The sequence below is a fragment of the Lactuca serriola genome, chromosome 1 (assembly GCF_051521515.1).
Source record: "Lactuca serriola cultivar US96UC23 chromosome 1, Lser_US96UC23_V15, whole genome shotgun sequence".
Taxonomy (NCBI): domain Eukaryota; kingdom Viridiplantae; phylum Streptophyta; class Magnoliopsida; order Asterales; family Asteraceae; genus Lactuca; species Lactuca serriola.
In genome coordinates, this window is record NC_136408.1 from 63546659 (window position 1) to 63567045 (window position 20387).

The 20387-nt window shown below is 32.2% G+C and overlaps 2 protein-coding genes across 4 annotated transcripts; both read left to right on the plus strand.

The window, feature by feature from the left end:
• The first annotated feature begins 10863 nt into the window (after nucleotides 1–10863).
• LOC145089753 (protein PSK SIMULATOR 1-like) lies at nucleotides 10864–13415 on the plus strand. Of its 2 annotated transcripts, none has more exons than XM_079028150.1 (2): nucleotides 10864–11016; nucleotides 11898–13415. In XM_079028150.1, exon 2 carries the CDS (start codon nucleotides 11948–11950, stop codon nucleotides 13397–13399), a length of 1452 nt encoding a protein of 483 aa, XP_078884276.1. In that variant the 5' UTR covers nucleotides 10864–11016; nucleotides 11898–11947; the 3' UTR covers nucleotides 13400–13415. The 2 variants fall into 2 exon arrangements, with proteins under 2 accessions (XP_078884276.1, XP_078884283.1); XM_079028157.1 differs by having other exon boundaries at nucleotides 11901–13415.
• A 3077-nt stretch (nucleotides 13416–16492) lies between these two features.
• On the plus strand, nucleotides 16493–19274 carry LOC145089766 (protein PSK SIMULATOR 1-like). 2 transcript variants are annotated; one of them, XM_079028168.1, is made up of 2 exons: nucleotides 16493–16719; nucleotides 17483–19274. In XM_079028168.1, the coding sequence occupies exon 2, from the start codon at nucleotides 17534–17536 to the stop codon at nucleotides 19001–19003; it is 1470 nt and encodes a 489-aa protein (XP_078884294.1). In that variant the 5' UTR covers nucleotides 16493–16719; nucleotides 17483–17533; the 3' UTR covers nucleotides 19004–19274. The 2 variants fall into 2 exon arrangements, with proteins under 2 accessions (XP_078884294.1, XP_078884290.1); XM_079028164.1 differs by having other exon boundaries at nucleotides 17486–19274.
• The last annotated feature ends 1113 nt before the right edge of the window (nucleotides 19275–20387 follow it).

A 20387-nucleotide genomic window follows, 5' to 3' on the forward strand; every position in this document is an offset into this window, starting at 1 on the left:
GTTCTTATTGGGTTTCGGGTCGGGTATCGGGTCCTTATCAGGTATTTTTTCGGGTTCGGGGCAGGGAGTGGGGAGTGCCTACCCCGACTGTCACACCCCCGAACCAGACGGCGGAAACGTCCGGGGGCTGTCGTGACTCAATTGAATACCATAACATTGAATATATATGAAACAAAACAACATTCGTCACCATTCATCAACATAGTACAACCAGTAGTGTTTACATGTCATACATTGTTTAAGACATTACATTTCCAAAAATTAATTTTGTTTGGTTCATTCAAAAATAAACTGCAACCGTCACTGAGTATGATTTCCCTTGATTCACTGGTTCCCTGAGAATACAAGTATTTTGAAAAAACGTCAACATATGAAATGTTGGTGAGTTCATAAGTAGTGTTTGAAATCGAATGTTTATATTGCTTGAAAAACTACCAGAAAATCCGATATTTTCTGAAAAGAAAAGCTTTCGAAAACGTTTGTGAAGATCCATAGGTATGCTTGTTTGTTTCTATACTAAAAAAAAAATGTTCCTTTAAGATGTATGCGTTTCAAATCTGTATGTGATAAAAAAAAAAAAAAACCTAGGGAAACCCGATGTTCCCCTAGCTCTTTTGGAATCCATTAAGTTGCGTTGAAAACATTATGAAAATAGCAGTATCGGTCCCAAGCGACGTTGGAAGGTTCTCGAGCATTGATTATTTACTACAAACCCGCATTACACAAACGCCCAGTTTATAGTTATACTAACGAACCCGAAGGCGTCGTCCGTACTAATCACGTTATCCAATCGCCCGGACTAAGTGTAGTCCCACATCCGAAGAGAAAGAGGTCACGAAGACCCCGGTAACTCCATTAATCGGTTGGGGAAAATATGCGTGCGAGGGGTCCCCGACCCGCCTCGTAAAATGTGTAGACTTTTCTAGCAATACCATGGACCCTTGGGGACCAGTGGTACAAGCCATTGAAAGTCACCCTACGTTGTGCCAAGTCGGTGAAACTCAACACTTCGTAGAAAAAAATGTCTTCGGGCCTTAAGATCAGGTCATTGGGCTAGCTAGGCCCAACAAACAAGATTTTACACTTTTGGGGCCCGAAGATGGTGCGTAGACGTCTGTGCACACTCGTATGTATATGTATTACCAGTCGTTATTTGTACGTATCGAAGAGTTAGTAGTTGTAGATTTTCATTGGCTCGAGACCGAGCCAATTCGTTTAACAACGACTTTTGGTATTGTAATGAGTTGTATCTCGTTGATAGTTGAGGTGTCATTATTTGATCAAGTTGTACATATTGAATCAGCCTTGGAATATTTCTGTTTTCAGCCCCTCATTATTTGTAAAATTTACATTTTCAACCCTTTTATTTCAATATTTCCCGGTTTGGTCCTTAAACTATTTTTCTTGACATTTTAACACCAAAAATTATTGAAATTAATATTTTCCAGCATATTTTCCATAGAAAACAGTTTAGGTCCCTGAAAATGCAGTTTTTCTCGGTTTTAGCCCTTCTTTTCGCAATTTTAACAATTTTGGCCCAAAATGGAAAATTTTTGCAACTTTGGTCCTTTTTAAATTTAAAAAGCATTTTAAACCTTTGAAAAGGGTTTGGGACACTTATAGTCCACTGTTTTACAGAATTTCACAGTTTCGGCCCTTCAAAACAGAAAAATTCGCATAATGGGCCTCTTTGGGCCGAAATTTTCATTTTTAGCCCAATAAGCTTGAAATTTATGTTTTTAATCCTCTAATTGAATAGAATTCCAGAAATAGTTTTATGGAAACTGTTTTGGCACATTTCAACCATCAGAATCTGTAAAATGTCAATTTGGGCCCTTAATTTTGTATTTTTCACATTTTTGGCCCAAAATGTGTGTTTTTAGCTTAAAGAAAATTGTTGTTAACCACTTAGCTATTTTTCTTGTATCACTTATTATGTAGGAACACATTTGAAGCTAAAATCATAAAACATAAGTTACATCTCGGTTTTGAGGGGTTTAATAGCTAGATCCAACATTAAAACACATATAAGCATACATATAAGCATGGAAATCATACAAGGCATACAAACACATATAGATCTACACTTTCACTTGTATTCCCCCCCACAAAAACTCATAAAAACAGAAAATAGGGGTATGAATCTCACCTTGGGGTGTTGGTTCGGTTTTTGCAAGGAAAATGGAAGGAAAAATGAAGTGTTTTTGGCCTTGGCTCCCTTTGGTGAAGATCTTGAGTTTTGAGATGATTCTAGGGTGTAAGATCACGATTTTTGTATAGATTAGGAAAGGATTTTAATAACAAAAGAATTTAAACCATAGATCCATGCATAATCTTACCTTAGATGATGATTTACTTGCAAAATCCTCTTGGAAAGTCCCTAAATTTCGAGATTTTTGGAGAGGGGAGGGAGGAGAGTTCTTGTGTGTTCTAGAGAGAAAGTTGAGATATTTTTGGTGTGTGTGGTGTTGCTCTCGGCCAAACAAGAAGAGAAGAGAGAAAAGAAGTGACTCTTGAAGTGATACATGCATGGAGGTATGTGATATGTGCCTAGAAATCCATTAGATAATAGTGAGGTGGCAACCAAAGTCAACCTCCCTTGGATTTGGGCCTTGGGCCGAGAATATGAAGGGGAAAGAGGAAAAATTTGGGCTTTTGCCCCTAAGCCCAACATTAGAGGTAGTTTAGGGTATTTATTGGACTTATAAAATAAAATTGTGATTTTTATGCTTTATTAAGCTAGGTTAGGTTAAATTATGGATCAAACTTGTGTTTTATTTCCTTCTAGGTTCTACCTAGCCCAAAATATTGGAATAAACGAATGTGGGTCCAATTAGAGCCCAATTAGGGTCCTAAGCCCATGATAGTCTAATTGGGAGCTTATTGGTTCATTTGGATCCAATAAGGAAGTCTTAGTCCAAAATGGACTTAACCAAAACTTCTAGGGTCTCCAATTGTTTGATGACTATTTATAGTACTTGTATCTTGTATTTGATTAAAGTTTTTGATTCACATTAACTTGAATGTATAGATTACATAGCTTAAAATTCACAGTTGTGACACCGACCAGCCCCGCCCCGAATATATATATATATATATATATATATATATATATATATATATATATAAAATTACACTATGCAACTTCTTAATTTATCATTGTATTTATAGTTTTTCCTTCTTTTTTTTCTGCCATATTTCGGGTTTTAGGGTCGGGTTTTCGGGTAATTATCGGGTTTCGGGTTTAGGGTCGGGTTTGGGGAAATTTTCAGTCCCAACGGGGCGCCCCGATAAGAAACCCGTCGGGTTTCGGGTCGGGTTCGGGTTTGGGAAGCCATGCCCCGCCCCGTTGCCATTCCTATTTGTATTTATTTTTTTGGAAAAATTCTTTTGAGAACTTATATATGTAGATGACAACATATTTACGTTTGTACGTTATCACAGAGTATTTGTTTTTTAGAAGACTATAAGGTGCTATTTGTTTTTTCGAAGCGAAAATTCATGAAGTCTGCGGACCACCTCTGCAATCCTCTGTAGCAGAAGAGGTGGAACAAACGGCTGCAGCCTATAATAAGAAGCATGTTTGTTTTTTAACATCTACAGACTGCTGCAGTAAACTGAAATTTAAATAAACTAATTTTATAAATTGAAAATAGTTATCAACATCGAAATTTAATAATTCTAGTTTTAACACATTGAAATAATAATAAAAAGAACATGTAAAAAACAAAAATATAAAACTTTTTTTTTAAAAAAAAAAAAAAAAACTTAAAAAAATGTAAAAGAAGCTAATAGTTTTATTCTAGAAAAAAAAACTAATTTTAAAAAAAATAAAAAAGAAAATAATAAAAAATTAAGAAAATATTGCAAACGATGTCTACAAAGTTCGTAAAAAATTACACACGTTAAAAAGGTGCAACTGAAATTGAAAATATTATTAATAAAACAGTAAAAAAAATTAAAAAAATCAAGTTAAAAAAAAATCATGGAAATTATAAAAATAAATTGTATCACATCCATAAATAAAAATTTAAGAAAATCAAAGTTTAAAAAAACAGTTATACAAAAATTCTTAAAAAAACACATAAAAAAATGAAAGTTGAAAAGGTTAGAAGAGGCAAGTCAAGTGCTGCGTCACGCAGCACACGCGCAGAGGTTTTGTAGTCTGAAGCCTTCCAAAAAACAAACTGTTGCGAGAGGTAAAGTGTTGCGCGTGTGCTGCGCCGCGCAGCAATAAGTGGTTTGAATAGGGATGAGCATATGGACCGGGGAACCGGCCGGAACCGGTACCGGAACCGGAACCGACACCGGAACCGGAACCCGATGGAACCGGTCGGGCCGGGACCGGGACGTTATTTTTGTGGATTTTTGGAACCGGGAACCGGTAGGAACCGGAACCGATTTAACCGGAACCGGTAGAACCGGCAAAAACCGGTACCGTATGATGCTATTTTTCAAGGAGCGGTTCCAACATTTGAAGACACGGCAATAACCGGTAGGAACCGGGAACCGGTAGAACCGCCGGGCCGGTTCGGTTCTTGATTTTGGCCGAAGCCGGTTCCCCGGTCCGGTCCGGTTCGGGCCGGTTCCGGCCGGTTCGGTCCTTTTGCTCATCCCTAGGTTTGAAGAGGTTTTTATAGAAAAACAAACAACACCTAAATGTCAAAAAGTCTTGATGTCTTCTTTTTCAAAAGACAAGGATCAAAGTCTGCAATGGGAATACTCTCAGACGTCTTCTAGTTAAAAAAATTATATATATATATATATATATATATATATATATATATATATATATATATATATATATATTATCTTATAAAAGAAATCTCACTATTTCTAAAAATAGATTGAATATAATAATATTATTTTTTTTAAGACGTTCAAATCATTAAGCTAATAGTACAAGTAGTCATCAATAAAATAATATTAAATTTTAACATGTGTTTTGAATCCTTATATTTCTCAACAAATTCTATCTCCTTCCCTGAATTTCGGATAATTCAAAATTTGAAACCATCATAAAATACATGTTGATTCAAATATCTCTCCTGCAGATGGTTCTTTCTTAACAGATTTTTATTTTAATCCTTACTTGTAATTGATTTCATCATTTTTAACTTTCTATATTTTTATCTTATAAATATATTGGGTGAAGGCTTTATTATATCAGGTTTGTTCCTAAAAAGGTTTTTACTATGTTTCTTTAATGTGTTGGCTTTGCAGGTTCAAAGAACTCAACCAAAAGGGCCAGTTAGAGCATTGTATTATCATTAGTTAGTATATTTTGACATCTTACTTTTGCAATAAAGAACGGTTAAACACAAGATTTGACATGATTAAGGTAGTTTGTATATTTTTCATCTTGTTTAATCTAAAAATGAAACATTTTTCATCATTGGTCCTTATAATATCAAGTTTCATCACATGGACTTCCTGATTACGGTGATTATTGTCCTTATTATAAGGTTCTATATAGATTTTGTTCAATATTTTAAGGTTTCGAGAACCTAAATCAATATGAATCCTTGAATTACATACCATCGTTGAAAATGTTTTAATTTGTGACCAAACTTTGTTTAAAATCACAATGAACAAGTTGACACCTAAGTATTGTGGCCTTCTCAAAGGCATATTTATCGACTTTTGAATCATAACACCTGATATTCTAAAGGTTTATTTTTATAAACTATTATTTATATATTTTAGCATTTTACTTAGTAGGACATTAAATTAATAAAGGAAATAAGGAAAACGAAAAAAAAAAAAAAAAAAGAGGACGATAAACAATACAAGTGGTTTGGGTATGTATAAATGGAAGTAATAACCATTTAGGGGGTGTTGGCAAAAAAGCTTATTGCTTATTAGTTTATTAGCTTATAAGTTAATAAGTAAGTGTATGGTAACTTATGAAAAAAATGACGTATTAGAGGTTCCCCACCGGAATAAGTTATTTTAATCCAAACACTTTTTTAACTTATAGTGATGTGGAACCTAATAAGTTGTTTTAAAAAAACTTAGCCAAACACCCCCTTAATATGGTATGATAATGCTCTTGAAAAATAGATGTCATTTAATATTCATTTCTCGAAGTGAACGCAAAATGGTTTTACCTCTAAAGAGATCAAATTATTCGCCGCCCGCCGCTTTGCGCAGGTAGACGGCTACTATATATATATATATATATATATATATATATATATATATATATATATATATATATATATATATATATAAAGAGAGAGAGAGAGAGAGAGAGAGAGAGAGTTAGATTCAAATGTTTTCACTATCTATTGTGTGTCTGTATGATTGATTCTGGACCAATCATTTTAGTTATTTTAAGAAAGTAATTAATGTTTATTAAATGCTGAAGATGTAATTAATATCTATTATATCTTCAACATGTAATATGCATTAATTACTTTCTTAAAATAACTAAAATGATTGGTCCAGAATCAGTCATACATGCACACAATAGATAGTGAAAACTAAATAACCTAACCTTATATATATATATATATATATATATATATATATATATATATATATATATATATATATATATATATATATATAACTTAGAAAAAAAAAAGCACCAATTTATTTCTTAGGTACGTAATTATTTAATCGAAACTTCTTTTTGTCTTTGGTTTGTATATTCCGATGCAAAATGCTACATGGTCTAGTTGTATTACGATTAAGTTTGAATACATATATAAATATCACTAATTAACCATATATATATATATATATATATATATATATATATATATATATATATATATATATATATATATATATATATATATATATATATATATAGGTAAAGTGAATATACCTAACAACCTTATATAAGCTTAGGTACCTAACCTCATCAAACTATATCATTTTGCATTAAATTTTCATTGCAATCATCCAAGGTTCTTAAACTTCATCCCTAAACTTGATTTACTTCAAAAAAAATTGGAAATTCTTCATTATATTTCTCCTACATCATTTCATTTGTAGCGGTAGGATATGAAAGTCATCAGGTGGCATTCGATAGAAAGACGTGATGTAAAAGAAAGATATTGGTAAAAGTCCAAAGATTTTGGAAGTAATCAAGTTATGGGGTTGAAGTTTAAGAACTTTAGGCAATTACAATGTAAATATGATACAAACCGATGTAGTATTATGGAGCTAGGCGCCCTCTAATCGGTCAGGTAGCGCCTAGGGATTAATCGGAGATTAATCGGGACCTAGTCGGGATTTTTACAACACTGCCCTATATATATATATATATATATATATATATATATATATATATATATATATATATATATATATATATATATATATATATAGATGGAAAAGTGAATATACCCTTAAGGGTATATAAGCTTACGTACCCAAACTCGCTATACTACGTTGTTTTGTATCATATAATACATTTTAATTGTCCAATGTTCTTATAATTTAACTTCTAACTTAATTACTTCCATGATTTTTATAAATTACACATTTATCTTCATCTTATATAATTTTCATTTTCAACTACAATATATATAGCCTAGTAGGTGTTCGGCAAAAACATATGAAGTAAGAGAAAGATAATAGTGAAATTTCGAAAATTTTGAAAATAAATCAAGCTAAGAGTTGAAGTTTCAGAACATTATAATGAATATATCAAACAAAACGACATATTATGGTGCGTTTGGGTACGTAAGCTTATATACCCTTAAGGGTATATTCACTTTTCCCATATATATATATATATATATATATATATATATATATATATATATATATATATATATATATATATATATATATATATATATATATATATATATATATTAAGTATGTTGATCATACAAGACATTATTCCAATTCATTTTGTCATTAACATTTAAAGTGTAACAAATATTGATGAATGTTATAAAAATATAACTATTTAAATTCTAGTATTGAAAAACTATTTTAAGTTCAAAAAATCAATTTATTTATATTTTAATTTATTTTAGTAGATTATAGACGTTAAAAAACAAACATTTTTCTTACTGACTGCAAATATTTGGTTTATCTTTTCTTTTGAAATCTGCAAACTACATATATATTACCTCTTAAAAAATAAATGACAGTACAAACCAAATTGCAATAAACTCAAAAATTAAATTAACTTATAAACCAGCTATACACCTTAAACATAAACTAATATTGAACATAGATTGAAAGAGGAATTCATTGAAATACTTTTGCTAATGGCTAAAAACCAAATATGATTATATAAAATAACATTTAAAACTTAACTAAAAGTAATTTCACAACAGTACAAACCAAATGATGCACAAACAAGGGCACATTGCATTATAAACAAACACCTAAGTATAAGTTTATATAAAATTGGCAGATTTGTTATTATAAGTATAACTTTCTATAAAATTATATGAAAGCACTTTAATTTGAAAAATTATAATAAATATAATATATAAGTTGGGTTTAATATTGTTTCTCCAAAAAGAACCCTTGGATGGAAGGACTCCATTCCTCCCACTTTAATCTTCAACGGAAATAGATCCCTACCAACTAGGGATGAGATTTAGAACCGGAAAATCGGACCGGAACCGGAACCGGACCCGTTAGAACCGGAATATATAGAACCGGGTCCGGTTCCGGGTTTAAAAATTGGCTTTATCCGGGTTCCGGGTAATCCGGGTTTGGGTCCATTGGGTCCGGGTAAACCGGGTCTAAAATCCGGAACCGGTTTTTGGAACCGGAACCACTTTTTGTGAAACGTTTACAAGATGCATATCTTATTCGTTTCAACTCCAATTGACATACGGTTTTTTCCAACATGTAGGTTAGAGTTTGTACATGATTCTAGACTATAAATTTTTCATTTTTAGTTTTATATTCATTGACTTACAGTCCTTAAAAGTTGAGATACCAAAGCTGAAAGTTTTTAGTTTTTTAGTTTTTTTGTGTTCGGTGAAAGTTTTAAAACATGCATATCTAATTCGTTTGAAGTCGGATTGACATGTGGTTTTTTCCAACTTCTAGTTTACAGTTTGTGCATGAGTTTAGACTATAATTTTGTCATTTTTGGTTTTACATTCAATGATTTACAGTCCTCCGAAGTCGGGATATCAAAACTGAAAATTTTCAACTTTTCAGCTATTTGTTTTTGTACTTTGTATTATGTGAAAATATTAACACAAGTATATCTCATTTGTTTAAATTCGGATTGACATGCGGCTTTTTCCAGAGTGTATTTTAGAGTTTGTACATGATTTTAGACTCTAATTTTGTTAATTGTGGTTTCGTATTCAATAAGTTATAGCCCCCCAAAGTCGGGATATCAATATGAAAATTTTCAAAGTTCAACCCACTAAGTAGTAAGTAATTACCAAAAAATTCCAGTTTTTTCGGGTCTAAAACCACTTTATCCGGTTCCAACCTACCCACTTTGATGTTTCCGGGTTTTCCGGTTCTAGACCCACTTTACCCGGAACCATACCCGGAACCGAACCGGAACCGGTTCCTATATACCGGTCCGGTTTCCGGTTCTATAAAATCCCGTTAACCGGTTCCGGGTTTTCCAGGTCCGGGTCCATCCGGGCCGGGTTTGGACCCACTTTCATCCCTACTACCAACTCATATTTTTTAAAACAAGTTTCGATGTACTCCTTTCGTCCTAAATTGATAGTCTACTTTTGACTTTTTAAGTATTTATTATTCAACTTTGATCGTAAATATTTTTTATTTGTGTTATATATTATTTGATAACATATAACAATGAAAAAACATTTAAAATACGATTCATTCATATATTTTGCATCAAGTATTATCTATCAAAAGTAAAAATAAATAAATAAATAAAATATAAATAAATAAATAAATAAATTAAAGAAAAAAAATTTAAAAGTCAAAAGTGAACTATCAAATTGAAACGGATATAGTATATACTAAAAGTTGAGAGGAGGGAGAAAAAAAATGAGAATTAGAAGACTTCAACATACATAAAGATATATAAAACACCATCCCACTAATATGAGACATATTAACAATAAATCCTTTATGCTTAATCGAAGCTTAAAATGATTTATAAAATATTTTTATAAATAGATTCGGATATTAATAGAAATTCATTAAGGTTCTTAAAATCATTTATATACAATTGTATCACATAACTCTACATCTCATCCAATAGTCCCTACTCCCAATGGTCCAAACGAATATCAATCTTTTTTCCAAGTCAAATGATCAATAAAAAGAAAATGGTTAATGATGGTTATAATAAGTAAAATCAAATCATTATTCCCGACAAGTCAATTTTTGGTCTAAAAGAAAGACAAAAACACATATGATAAATTCTTAATTTCTAGAGCTTTGACATAGTAAAACAAATATATTGTTGTATAACATTCGGCCGGAATTTACAACATCGAGGACAACAATATACCAAGTAGTCTTTGTTTCATCCAAATGGACAAAACGTAAGGGGAAAAAACATCTTACAACTTGTGATTGGAATTTCAATTATAATTGAAAGAAAATAGTTTAAATATTTAAAAAAATCATATGGTATGGGTACAATTGTTGGTTTTTGTCAAATCTATTATATCATAGCCAAACTATTATCTTTTATATGAATCTGAATTGATTTTATGGTAGGTAAAATATTTTAAATCTATTATATCATAAACAAACTATTACTTTTTTAAAGTATTTCATTGATTTTGTATAGCATCCTTTTAATTGAATAATTATTGTTTTATATATTATCGACGTTGAAAATCATAATAATGCCTCTACACGGCGTCGTTTGCTAACATATCCCCTGAAGATCCGGTTAACAGATAAGTTCATCGAATCCACCGATTTGGGTCGCATTTATATCGAGTCCTTTTCAGTTTTAGCTCACGTTTCTGTTGCGCCTCTCACAACAGAAAGAAACCCATCCCACCTGTCTCTCTGTGGTTCTTCTTCGCAGGTCAATGTTGCTTCGAACATCTCCGCAGCTCTGGTTCTGAATTCTATGTGAGTTTTCTTGTTCGACACCCAGGTTTTACCTTGCATTATCGATTCAAATCTGTAACATGTAATGAAATTGCATGTGGGTCTTGATAGAAGAAAGGATTATCTGCATTTGCTCAATTTGTTTAGCTTCTGTTGCTTCAAACGCAAAATTAGAACAATTCGTAGTGAAGTTTCTCGTTTCTGCTTACGAATTCTTTGCGTTTTTTTGTTTCAAGTCCCCCTTTAGTTGTATAATCGATTCGAATACTTGGATTCTTGTGAAATTTCAAGTGGGTGTCGATAGAAGATTCGATCTTTCGCATTTTCTCAAATTTCTAATTTCCCTTGCTTTAATTTGTTGTGACTTTTTCTTGTTTCTGCTTCCGAATTGTTATTTTGTTAGTGAGTTTTCTTCCTCGAAACCAAGATAATATGTTGTACCATCAACTAAAATCTATGATTTGCTGTGAAATTTCATGTGGGTGTGGTAAAAGAAACAATTTTTTGCGTTCTCTTGATGTGTTTAATTTATGTTGCTTCAAATGCTGAAGTAAATCAATTTGTTGCGACACTTCTTGTTTATGCTTATAAGTTGTTTGTGGGTTTTCTTGATTCAAACTAGACCATGTCACCAACCATGATGAGACAAATCTGTATTTTTTTTCATGAAATTTTGTATGGGCATGATGGAAGAAAATATATTTTATCAATTTTTCAATTTGCTTAGCTTTTTGTCTCTTCAAATGCCGAATTAAACCAAGGTTTTGACTTTTGATACCAAAATTTTCAAGATTTGTACAAAGTGTTATGAAGTTCGATTCTTTGATCTTTTAAGGGTCAAATGAGAGAGCTTTTCAACTTTAAAATTGATTAGTTTCTTGAAAATCTTGTTGTTTCTTTAGCAGGATAATTGAATATACACCACGATTTTCTCTAAGATCAATTATAAAGCATGGGGATCGAAACAATGGAGTCATCATGGTTTAATACTATCTGGAAATCTTCACGGAAACCCACAAGCTTGGAGCCCGAAAGGCCCTTAATCGGGATAATGTCATTTGAAGTCTCCAGATTAATGACAAAAGTTGCTAATTTATGGCAATTCCTAACCCATAAACAAATGACCTGGTTACAAGACCAACTCAGTAACTCACTTGGAACTCAGAAGCTCGTTTCAGATGACCACAATTACCTCATGGAGCTTGCACTACTTGAAATCCTAGACAACATCAAGTGTGTGGCTCAAGCCGTGGCTAGGCTCGGGAAAAAGTCAATGGATCCAATTTTCAATAATCTTGACCACATTTTCGATAATCCTATGGAGATTGATGTTAATTGGTGTGGATGGGAGTATAGATTGAAGAAAATGGAGAAACGGGTCAAAAAAATGAAGAGATTTACTGCAGTTACTTCACAGTTGTATGAAGAATTAGAAGTGTTACATGAGCTCGAAAAAGATTTAAAAATAATGCAAGAAAACAACACGGATCAAATGAAATTACACGAATTTCAGAAGAAAGTGGCGTGGCAACATGAAGAGGTCGCTGATCTACGTGAGATGTCCGTGTGGGTTCGCTCGTATGATTATATTCTCAGGCTACTCGTTCGATCGCTTTTAACAATAGTCAATAGGGTGAAGGGCGTTTTCGGAATAACACAAAGAAGCTCGGGTCATATCTCACGTGGAGGAAGTGATATTGGAAAGGGAAACTGTTTTGCGCGAAGTAATTCCATTTCTGCCCTTGTATCGGTCTACCCTTTTGAACGCGACATTAAGAGGTCAGCATCGAATCTTGGAGATAAAGCAGTAAAATCAAGAAACACGGCTCAAGTTGGATTGGGTTGTGTTTTATTGGATTCCAAGAAAAGATTGTTTCAAAAACCTACACTTGGTGATGCGGGTTTATCTCTTCATTATGCAAATGTGATTATATTTATAGAAAGATTAGCGATTGCACCTCGCTTTATTTGTCCTGAAGCACGAGAAGATCTTTATCAAATGTTAACCACAAGAATCAAGAACTCATTTAGAGTGAAAATTAAAAACGAGGGTGTCAAGGTTTATAGTCGTGATCTTGCATATGAGTGGAGTTCGTTGATGCAAAGAACACTCAATTGGTTGGCTCCACTTGCTCATAATATGATAAAATGGCATTCTGAGAGGAATTTTGAGAAGCAACGGATGGGATTGGGTGGAATTGTGCTTCTTGTTAATACTTTACATTATGCGGATCAAGTGAAGTGTGAAGATGCAATTACGGAGCTTGTTATGGGGCTTCATTATGTTTCAAGATTTGGGAGAGAAATTAATGATAAGGCTTTTGTGGGGTGTGGGTATGGTGGAGAGTTTGATGATTATTTGGTTCATAAGTGTAAGATAGATTCGATTGAGTTATATGACTAATTTGCTGTGAAATTTATGTCTTCTTGACTCTATGGTGCCTTCAACAAGTCCTAGGGGTTGTTTGATATTGGATCACAACTAAAAGCTTGTGATTTGGTTCTATTGAATCTGAGATACCTCTTATTGTGTCTGATAAGATGTTTGGTCCGACTTAATCAAACATTGGATCAATCACTCAATCAATAACTATTAAACAATCAACTTTTATCAAATGTTTTTAGAACTATATTCGAATCTTAAAAAGTAGATAGGTAAGATTTTAACACATATTAAAATCTTTCAAACGTCTATGGTCACTACAAATATCATATCATTTTGGTTTGGAGAAGTTGATGTTTTTGTCAAGAGAGGAAAAGTGTTTATAATAATTAAGATTGAGAAGTTGATGTTTTTTGTCAACAAAAGGAAAAATGTTTATAATAATTAACATCAAATCATTTATTCCCGACCACTCAATTTTTCTTTGATCAGTATCAAAAAAAATATTCATAAAAAACCCCAACATTTCTAGAACATTGAATGAGTAAATCATCCAAATGGTAGGAATTTACAACTTTGAAGGACAACAAAATACAAACAACATCCAAAAGAAAAATGTTGTTTACGCTAACAGGACAACACAAAATAACTATCTACATGAATAAACTTGTTTGCTAAAGTCAAATATATCAATGTGTCAAATTAGTAGGCATATCTATCTTATTGATCTTATCATATTTTGTTAAAATAATTATGTTTTTAGAGAAAAAAAAAGTTTTGTCTAGTTTAAAGTGTCTAGCAATAAACCCAACTTATATAAACTTTATCAACCAAAGATCCGACCTAATGAAGACATCATTATCAACCGTAGTGGTGCTTACAATATAAGATGCCAAACATATATCACGACAATGTTTTAGAATGGATAAGGGTGCATTTGGTTGTGGGAAACTGTTTTCATTTTCTATGAAAATGTTTTCAAAAAATAGGGTTGAGTTTTCATTTTCAATTTTCAATAAAAACGCGTTTGGTTGGAACGGGTGGAGTTTTCATTTTCCATTTTAGAAATTTGAAAAACTTTGGAAAACTGTAAAAATCACTTTTCAAATTTACATACAATTTGGAAAACTGAAAATTTTCATTTTCGTAGAAAACTTTTGAAAACTAAACGAACCAAACGCGTTTGCAAAATTTCCGTTTTTCTTGGAAAATTTTCCTAGAAAACTGTACAACCAAACACACCCTAAATGTTAAGACCTATGACCAGTTGTGATTCATTTCCAATTTTTGCAGTTTTGTAAATAAAACAAATATTGTACATGCATACACATATACAACTAAAATTTGATATGGAAATTGGCATTGACCTATGGGGGAACCCGGTTGACCTGCCCCCATTGGGGTTAGTGATTACCCATCAAATCAGGGTCAGGCGTAGGCCTACGTCTAAGTCCGGGTCCAGGGCTAAGGATCCTCATATGTAAAAAATTGGAGATAGGGATGAGGTTGGGTATTGTATTCTCCACACCATCCGGTCTCAATTTTAAACCCTAATTAAATTTCATCCCACATTTTTTAAATATTAAATCTAAGAATTTTGTAATGTAATTAGGCTTATGAAGTTCATACTAACAAATTTGTGTTGGAACTATGATATAATGAAAAATCCTTTGTGAAAGTGGTCTCACATAGCAGGAAGATAGACTTTGAAGAGGCCTTATAAACAATGTCCTCAAACTATATAAAAATTAGTAAAATTAATGAGAGACATTGAGTTTTAAATAAAATCCTAAATTAATTTTTTGTCAATTAATTAGTAAATCTATTGATTGGTTTTTTAACTATTTTTCATAGTTGAGATCGGTTTTGATAGGTTCTAACTGTCAAATGAAACCTATAAATACCATAATAGTTCTAGATTTTTGGATATATGCATAAACACAATAAATGTTGAATTTTGTTCATTGTTTTTCTTCCCTTCTTAATGACTACAAACTGTTAATTCATCATATTCAAAGTTAAATCTTAAATTGATTGTTGTATTCTCAACACATACTCTAGACGGACAATTTTTGTCTTATGACACTACATTAAGGTATATCTCAATCTTTGATGTTTATGTTTGTGTTTCACTACTTGATTCAAGTATGTGCTTTTAATTTGTATTTGTATTAAATGACACTACATTAAGGTGTGTCTCGATCTTTGATTTTTGTGTTTGTGTTTCACATTCAAGTATTTCTATGATTTTGTATTGTACTAATCAAAAAAATGCATAGTGATTAGAACTTGATCTACCATTCACAAATATCAAACATTAGAATCCATGTTTATAAACCAGGTTGTGCTAATCTTACTCTAAACATTTATTGTTTAGTGACCTTACATGTAGTGTTTACCAATGAAAATTGATTAGTAAATGACCAAATAAAATAGAAATGTTAATTCTCTTATGTATTTTGTTTTATTTTATATTACTTATCAAAATCTCTTTATAAATAATGAAGTTTTTATTATTTATAAAGATAATAACAATCGGTAATTAACTCTTATTTTTTTCATGTTAATATGCCATAGAGTGATTATTTCAATGATAATCTAACACCATTTTTGAAGTGTTATTGTGTTTTGGAGTCATTAGCCTTAGACTTTTAGTAAAATAATGAAGTTTTATACTCTTAAAGACGCATTGTGTGGTATCTTTTTGTGTATAGTTTGCAATTCAAATAAAAATTCAAGAATAAGCTTATTTATGAATAAACTTCCTTTTATAGATAATTAAATATTTTATTACACTAACAAGACACGAATGAAATAAAGTTACTAATTTAATTAGTGTAGACACGTTTTTTCAAATCTATTATCATAATCAAAGTATCATGTTTTTATGAATATAATCGATTTCATGGTAGGTAAATTTTTGTCAAACCTATTAACTATTATACCATAATGGAACGATTAGTTTTTTTTATCAGTAATTGATTTTGTGTAGTATACTTTTATTTGAATATGTCTTTTATGTTGGAAAAAATATATTATCTGAATTTGTTATCTAATCTATAAAATGATTGGACACAGCAAACACCTAAAGAAATAAAAAGTTATGCACGTCGAAAATCATATTAAGGCCTCTTTCACGACGTCGTTCCTAACAAATCGCCTAAAGATCCGGTTAACAGATCAATCCACAGGATTCACCGATTTTGGGTGCATTTATTTCTAGTCCTTTTCACTGACGTTTCTATTGCAGCTCTCACAACAGAAAAAATCTATCCACCTGTCTCTCAATGGTTAATGCTGCTTCGAACATCTATCTCTCCATCTCTGCTTCCGATTTCTATGTGAGCTTTCTTGTTTAAAACCCAGATAATATGTTGCATTATCGATTCAAATCTGTAGCTTGATAGAAGAAAGGATCTTTTGCATTTTTTCTCAATTTATTTAGTTTCCGGTGGCTCAAATGCAGAATTAAAACAATTTGTAGCGAGTTCTCTTGTTTCTACTTACTAATTCTGCGTGCTTCTTGTTTCGAGCTTCAAATCTGTGATTTTTTTGTGAAATTTCATGTGGGTTTTCTTGTTTCCGCTTCCCAATTGTATGTGGATTTTTCTTGCTTCAAACAAGATAGTATGTCGCAGTCTTGCAGACTTGCAGTATCGACTCAGAACTGTAATTTGTTTTTGAAACTCAAGTGGGTTTTTCTAAAAGAAACGATCTTTTGTGTTTTCACAATTTGTTTACTTTCTGCTGCGTCAGATACAGAATTAAATCAATTTATAGTTAGCATTCTTCTTTCTGCTTATCAAATTGTTTGTGGGTTTCTTGATTCGACCTAGAGGATGATCGATCCATATCAGTAATTTCTTTTTGATACTTCATTTGGGTCTTGATAAAAGCCACGATATTTTGTATTTTCTCAAATTTCTTAGCTTTTTGCCTCTTCAAATGCGAAATTAAAACACGGTTTTCCTACCAAGTTTTTTCAAAATTTGTTATCTTTAAAGGGGCAAATGAGCAAGCTTTTCAACTTCAAAATTGATTAGGTTTATGTGAGTTATCGATGAATTCAATTATTTTTAACTGGAAATCTTATCGTTTCGTTAGCAGGATTAGTAAATAAACACCAAGATTTGTTTGTGACTTTCTGTTACAAGAATGGGGATCGAAACGATCAAGGAGTTATCATGGTTTACTACTATTTGGAAATCTTCACGGAAACCCACAATCTTGGAGCCCAAAAAACCCTTAATCGGGATCATGTCATTCGAAGTCTCCAGATTAATGGCAAAAATAGCTAACTTATGGCAATTCCTATCCGATAAACAAATGACCCGGTTACAAGAACAACTCAGCAACTCAATTGGAACTCAGAAACTCGTTTCAGATGACCACAATTACCTCATGGAGCTTGCACTACTTGAAATCCTAGAAAACATCAATTGTGTGGCTCAAGCCGTGGCTAGGCTCGGGAAAAAGTCGACAGATCCAATTTATCATAATCTTGACCATATTTTTGATAATCCTCTTGAAATCGATGTTAATTGGTGTGGGTGGGAGTATAAATTGAAGAAAATGGAAAAACAGGTTAAAAAAATGAAGAGATTCGCTGCAGTTACTTCACAGTTGTATGAAGAATTGGAAGTGTTATATGAGCTCGAAAACGGTTTACAAAGAAAGCAAGAAAATAACACAGATCCAACTAAATTACACGAGTTTGAAAAGAAAGTGATGTGGCAACGTGAAGAGGTCGCTGGTCTACGTGAGATGTCCGTGTGGGTTCGCCCGTATGATTACACTCTCAGACTACTAGTTCGATCGCTTTTCACAATAGTTAATAAGGTGAAGGGCGTTTTCGGAATAACACAAAGATCCTCGGCTCATATCTCACGTGGAGGAAGTGATATTCGCAAGGGTAGTTGTTTTGCGCGAAGTAATTCCATTTCTGCCCTTGTATCGGTCTACCCTTTCGAACGTGACATCAAGAGGTCAGCATCGAATCTTGGTGATAAAGCTATAAAATCAAGAAACTCGGGTCATATCAAATCACTCAAAACGGGTTACATTTTGTTCGATTCCAAGAAAAGATTGTTACATGAGCAAAAACCAACACTTGGTGATGCGGGTTTATCTCTTCATTATGCAAATGTGATTATATTTATTGAAAGATTATCGATTTCGCCTCACTTTATTTGTCCTGAAGCACGAGGAGATCTTTATCAAATGTTAACCACAAGAATCAAGAACTCATTTAGAGTGAAAATTAGAAACGAGGGTTTCAAGGTTTATAGCCGTGATGTTGCACATGAGTGGAGTTCATTGATGCAAAAAACACTCAATTGGTTGGCCCCACTTGCTCATAATATGATAGAATGGCATTCTGAGAGGAATTTTGAGAAGCAACGAATGGGTTTGGGTGGAAATGTGCTTCTTGTTAATACTTTACATTATGCGGATCAAGTGAAGTGTGAAGATGCAATTACAGAGCTTGTAATGGGGCTTCATTATGTTTCAAGATTTGGGAGAGAGATTAATGATAAGGCTTTTTTGGGGTCTGGGTGTGGTATGGAGTGTGAGGATTATTCGGTTCATAAGTGTAAGATAGGTTCGATTGGGTTATATGACTAATTGGGTGTGAGATTTCTGTCTTCTTGACATAATTGTATTTGTTGAGAACTTGTTTAGTTTGTTTGGATAAAGTATAAACATGGTTCTCTTTTGAGATGGACGAGTCTCATGTAGAGTGTAAACTTAGGTCTTGTTTATTGTTGTTGTAAAATGTAAATAACATTCCACGTTGCTGGATGCTCGTGGTTTGTTTGGAACCTTAGCGTGTCTTGCTGCATTTGACAATTTTACTATCATTTGTATAAAGTTTTCGTGTGAGGAGTTTGTTCAAGTTTTGTAATATAAAATGTTTAGGTTTTGTTTGTTATATAGAACTGTAATGTAATAGTATCCCAAATAGATTGAGGGGACGTAATAATATATATATCTAAGGATATAAGGTTACCACTTTATCTTATGTATATCTAAAGGTATTAGTGTTATTATAAATTCACATCAAGACGCCCAAATGTGGTATGTCATTCAATTATCTCGCACAATAGAATTGGAAAAGCTTTTACACCATGGAGCTTAAAATCGAAGAGAAGGAAAGAGAAAGAAATGTCATTTCATTACCATTTTTAAATGAAAATCGAGAACACGACTCACTGTCTTTTTTCTTTTTACTACCCCTTCTTAGAAAAAATATAAAAAAGAATACTATCATTATTTAAGTAAAACTCAAAAAATGAGGTTTAGGTTTGAACCAAAAGGAAAATGACTGGTAACTATGTTACAAAATCGTTCAAAAAACATCATTTAAGTTTGGTATGTACAATAAATATTATCAAAATAAAGCCTTTGTATAAAAAACACCAACGAACAACATAATTTGTTGAAATTTCACCTTATAGTAACCGGTCCTTACCGGTAAAAAATAATTAAAGGGAAAAAAAAACAAGAGAAAATGACTCTAAACTGTATCTATGTTTCAAAATCATTCAAAAAACATCATCCAAGTTTGATATCCAAATAAGGTTTTTGTACAAAAAAAACATCAACAAATTATATGTTTTGTTCAAATATTACCCACAGTAACCGACTCTTATAGGTTAATAGATGACTTTGCCTAATTATTATGACATGACAAAATAATTAATGACAAGACATTAATTGATATATTCATCATTTAAAAATTAATTTGCGGCTTCTTCATGAACAATTGACTTCTTCTCCTGTGATGATCTCCAACTCAATATCACAAAATTTAAAGATACATAAGATATTTGATGATAAAACCCTTTGTGGTTGTGGACATCCTTCTCGAATTTGGGTGAAGACTAATCCTGTCAAAAACTTTAGGGTTTGTCCCAACCGAATGGTAACTTTAACCGAAATTTTTATCATGTCTTTTTCCTATATTTTTTAATACATATCTGTGTAAGCTATTGCTATGGATAGTATA

What these genes read in the sequence shown, in the direction of transcription:
- LOC145089753 (XM_079028150.1), top strand. Translation starts at nt 11,948, where the DNA reads ATGGGGATCGAAACAATGGAGTCATCATGGTTTAATACTATCTGGAAA.
- LOC145089766 (XM_079028168.1), top strand. Translation starts at nt 17,534, where the DNA reads ATGGGGATCGAAACGATCAAGGAGTTATCATGGTTTACTACTATTTGG.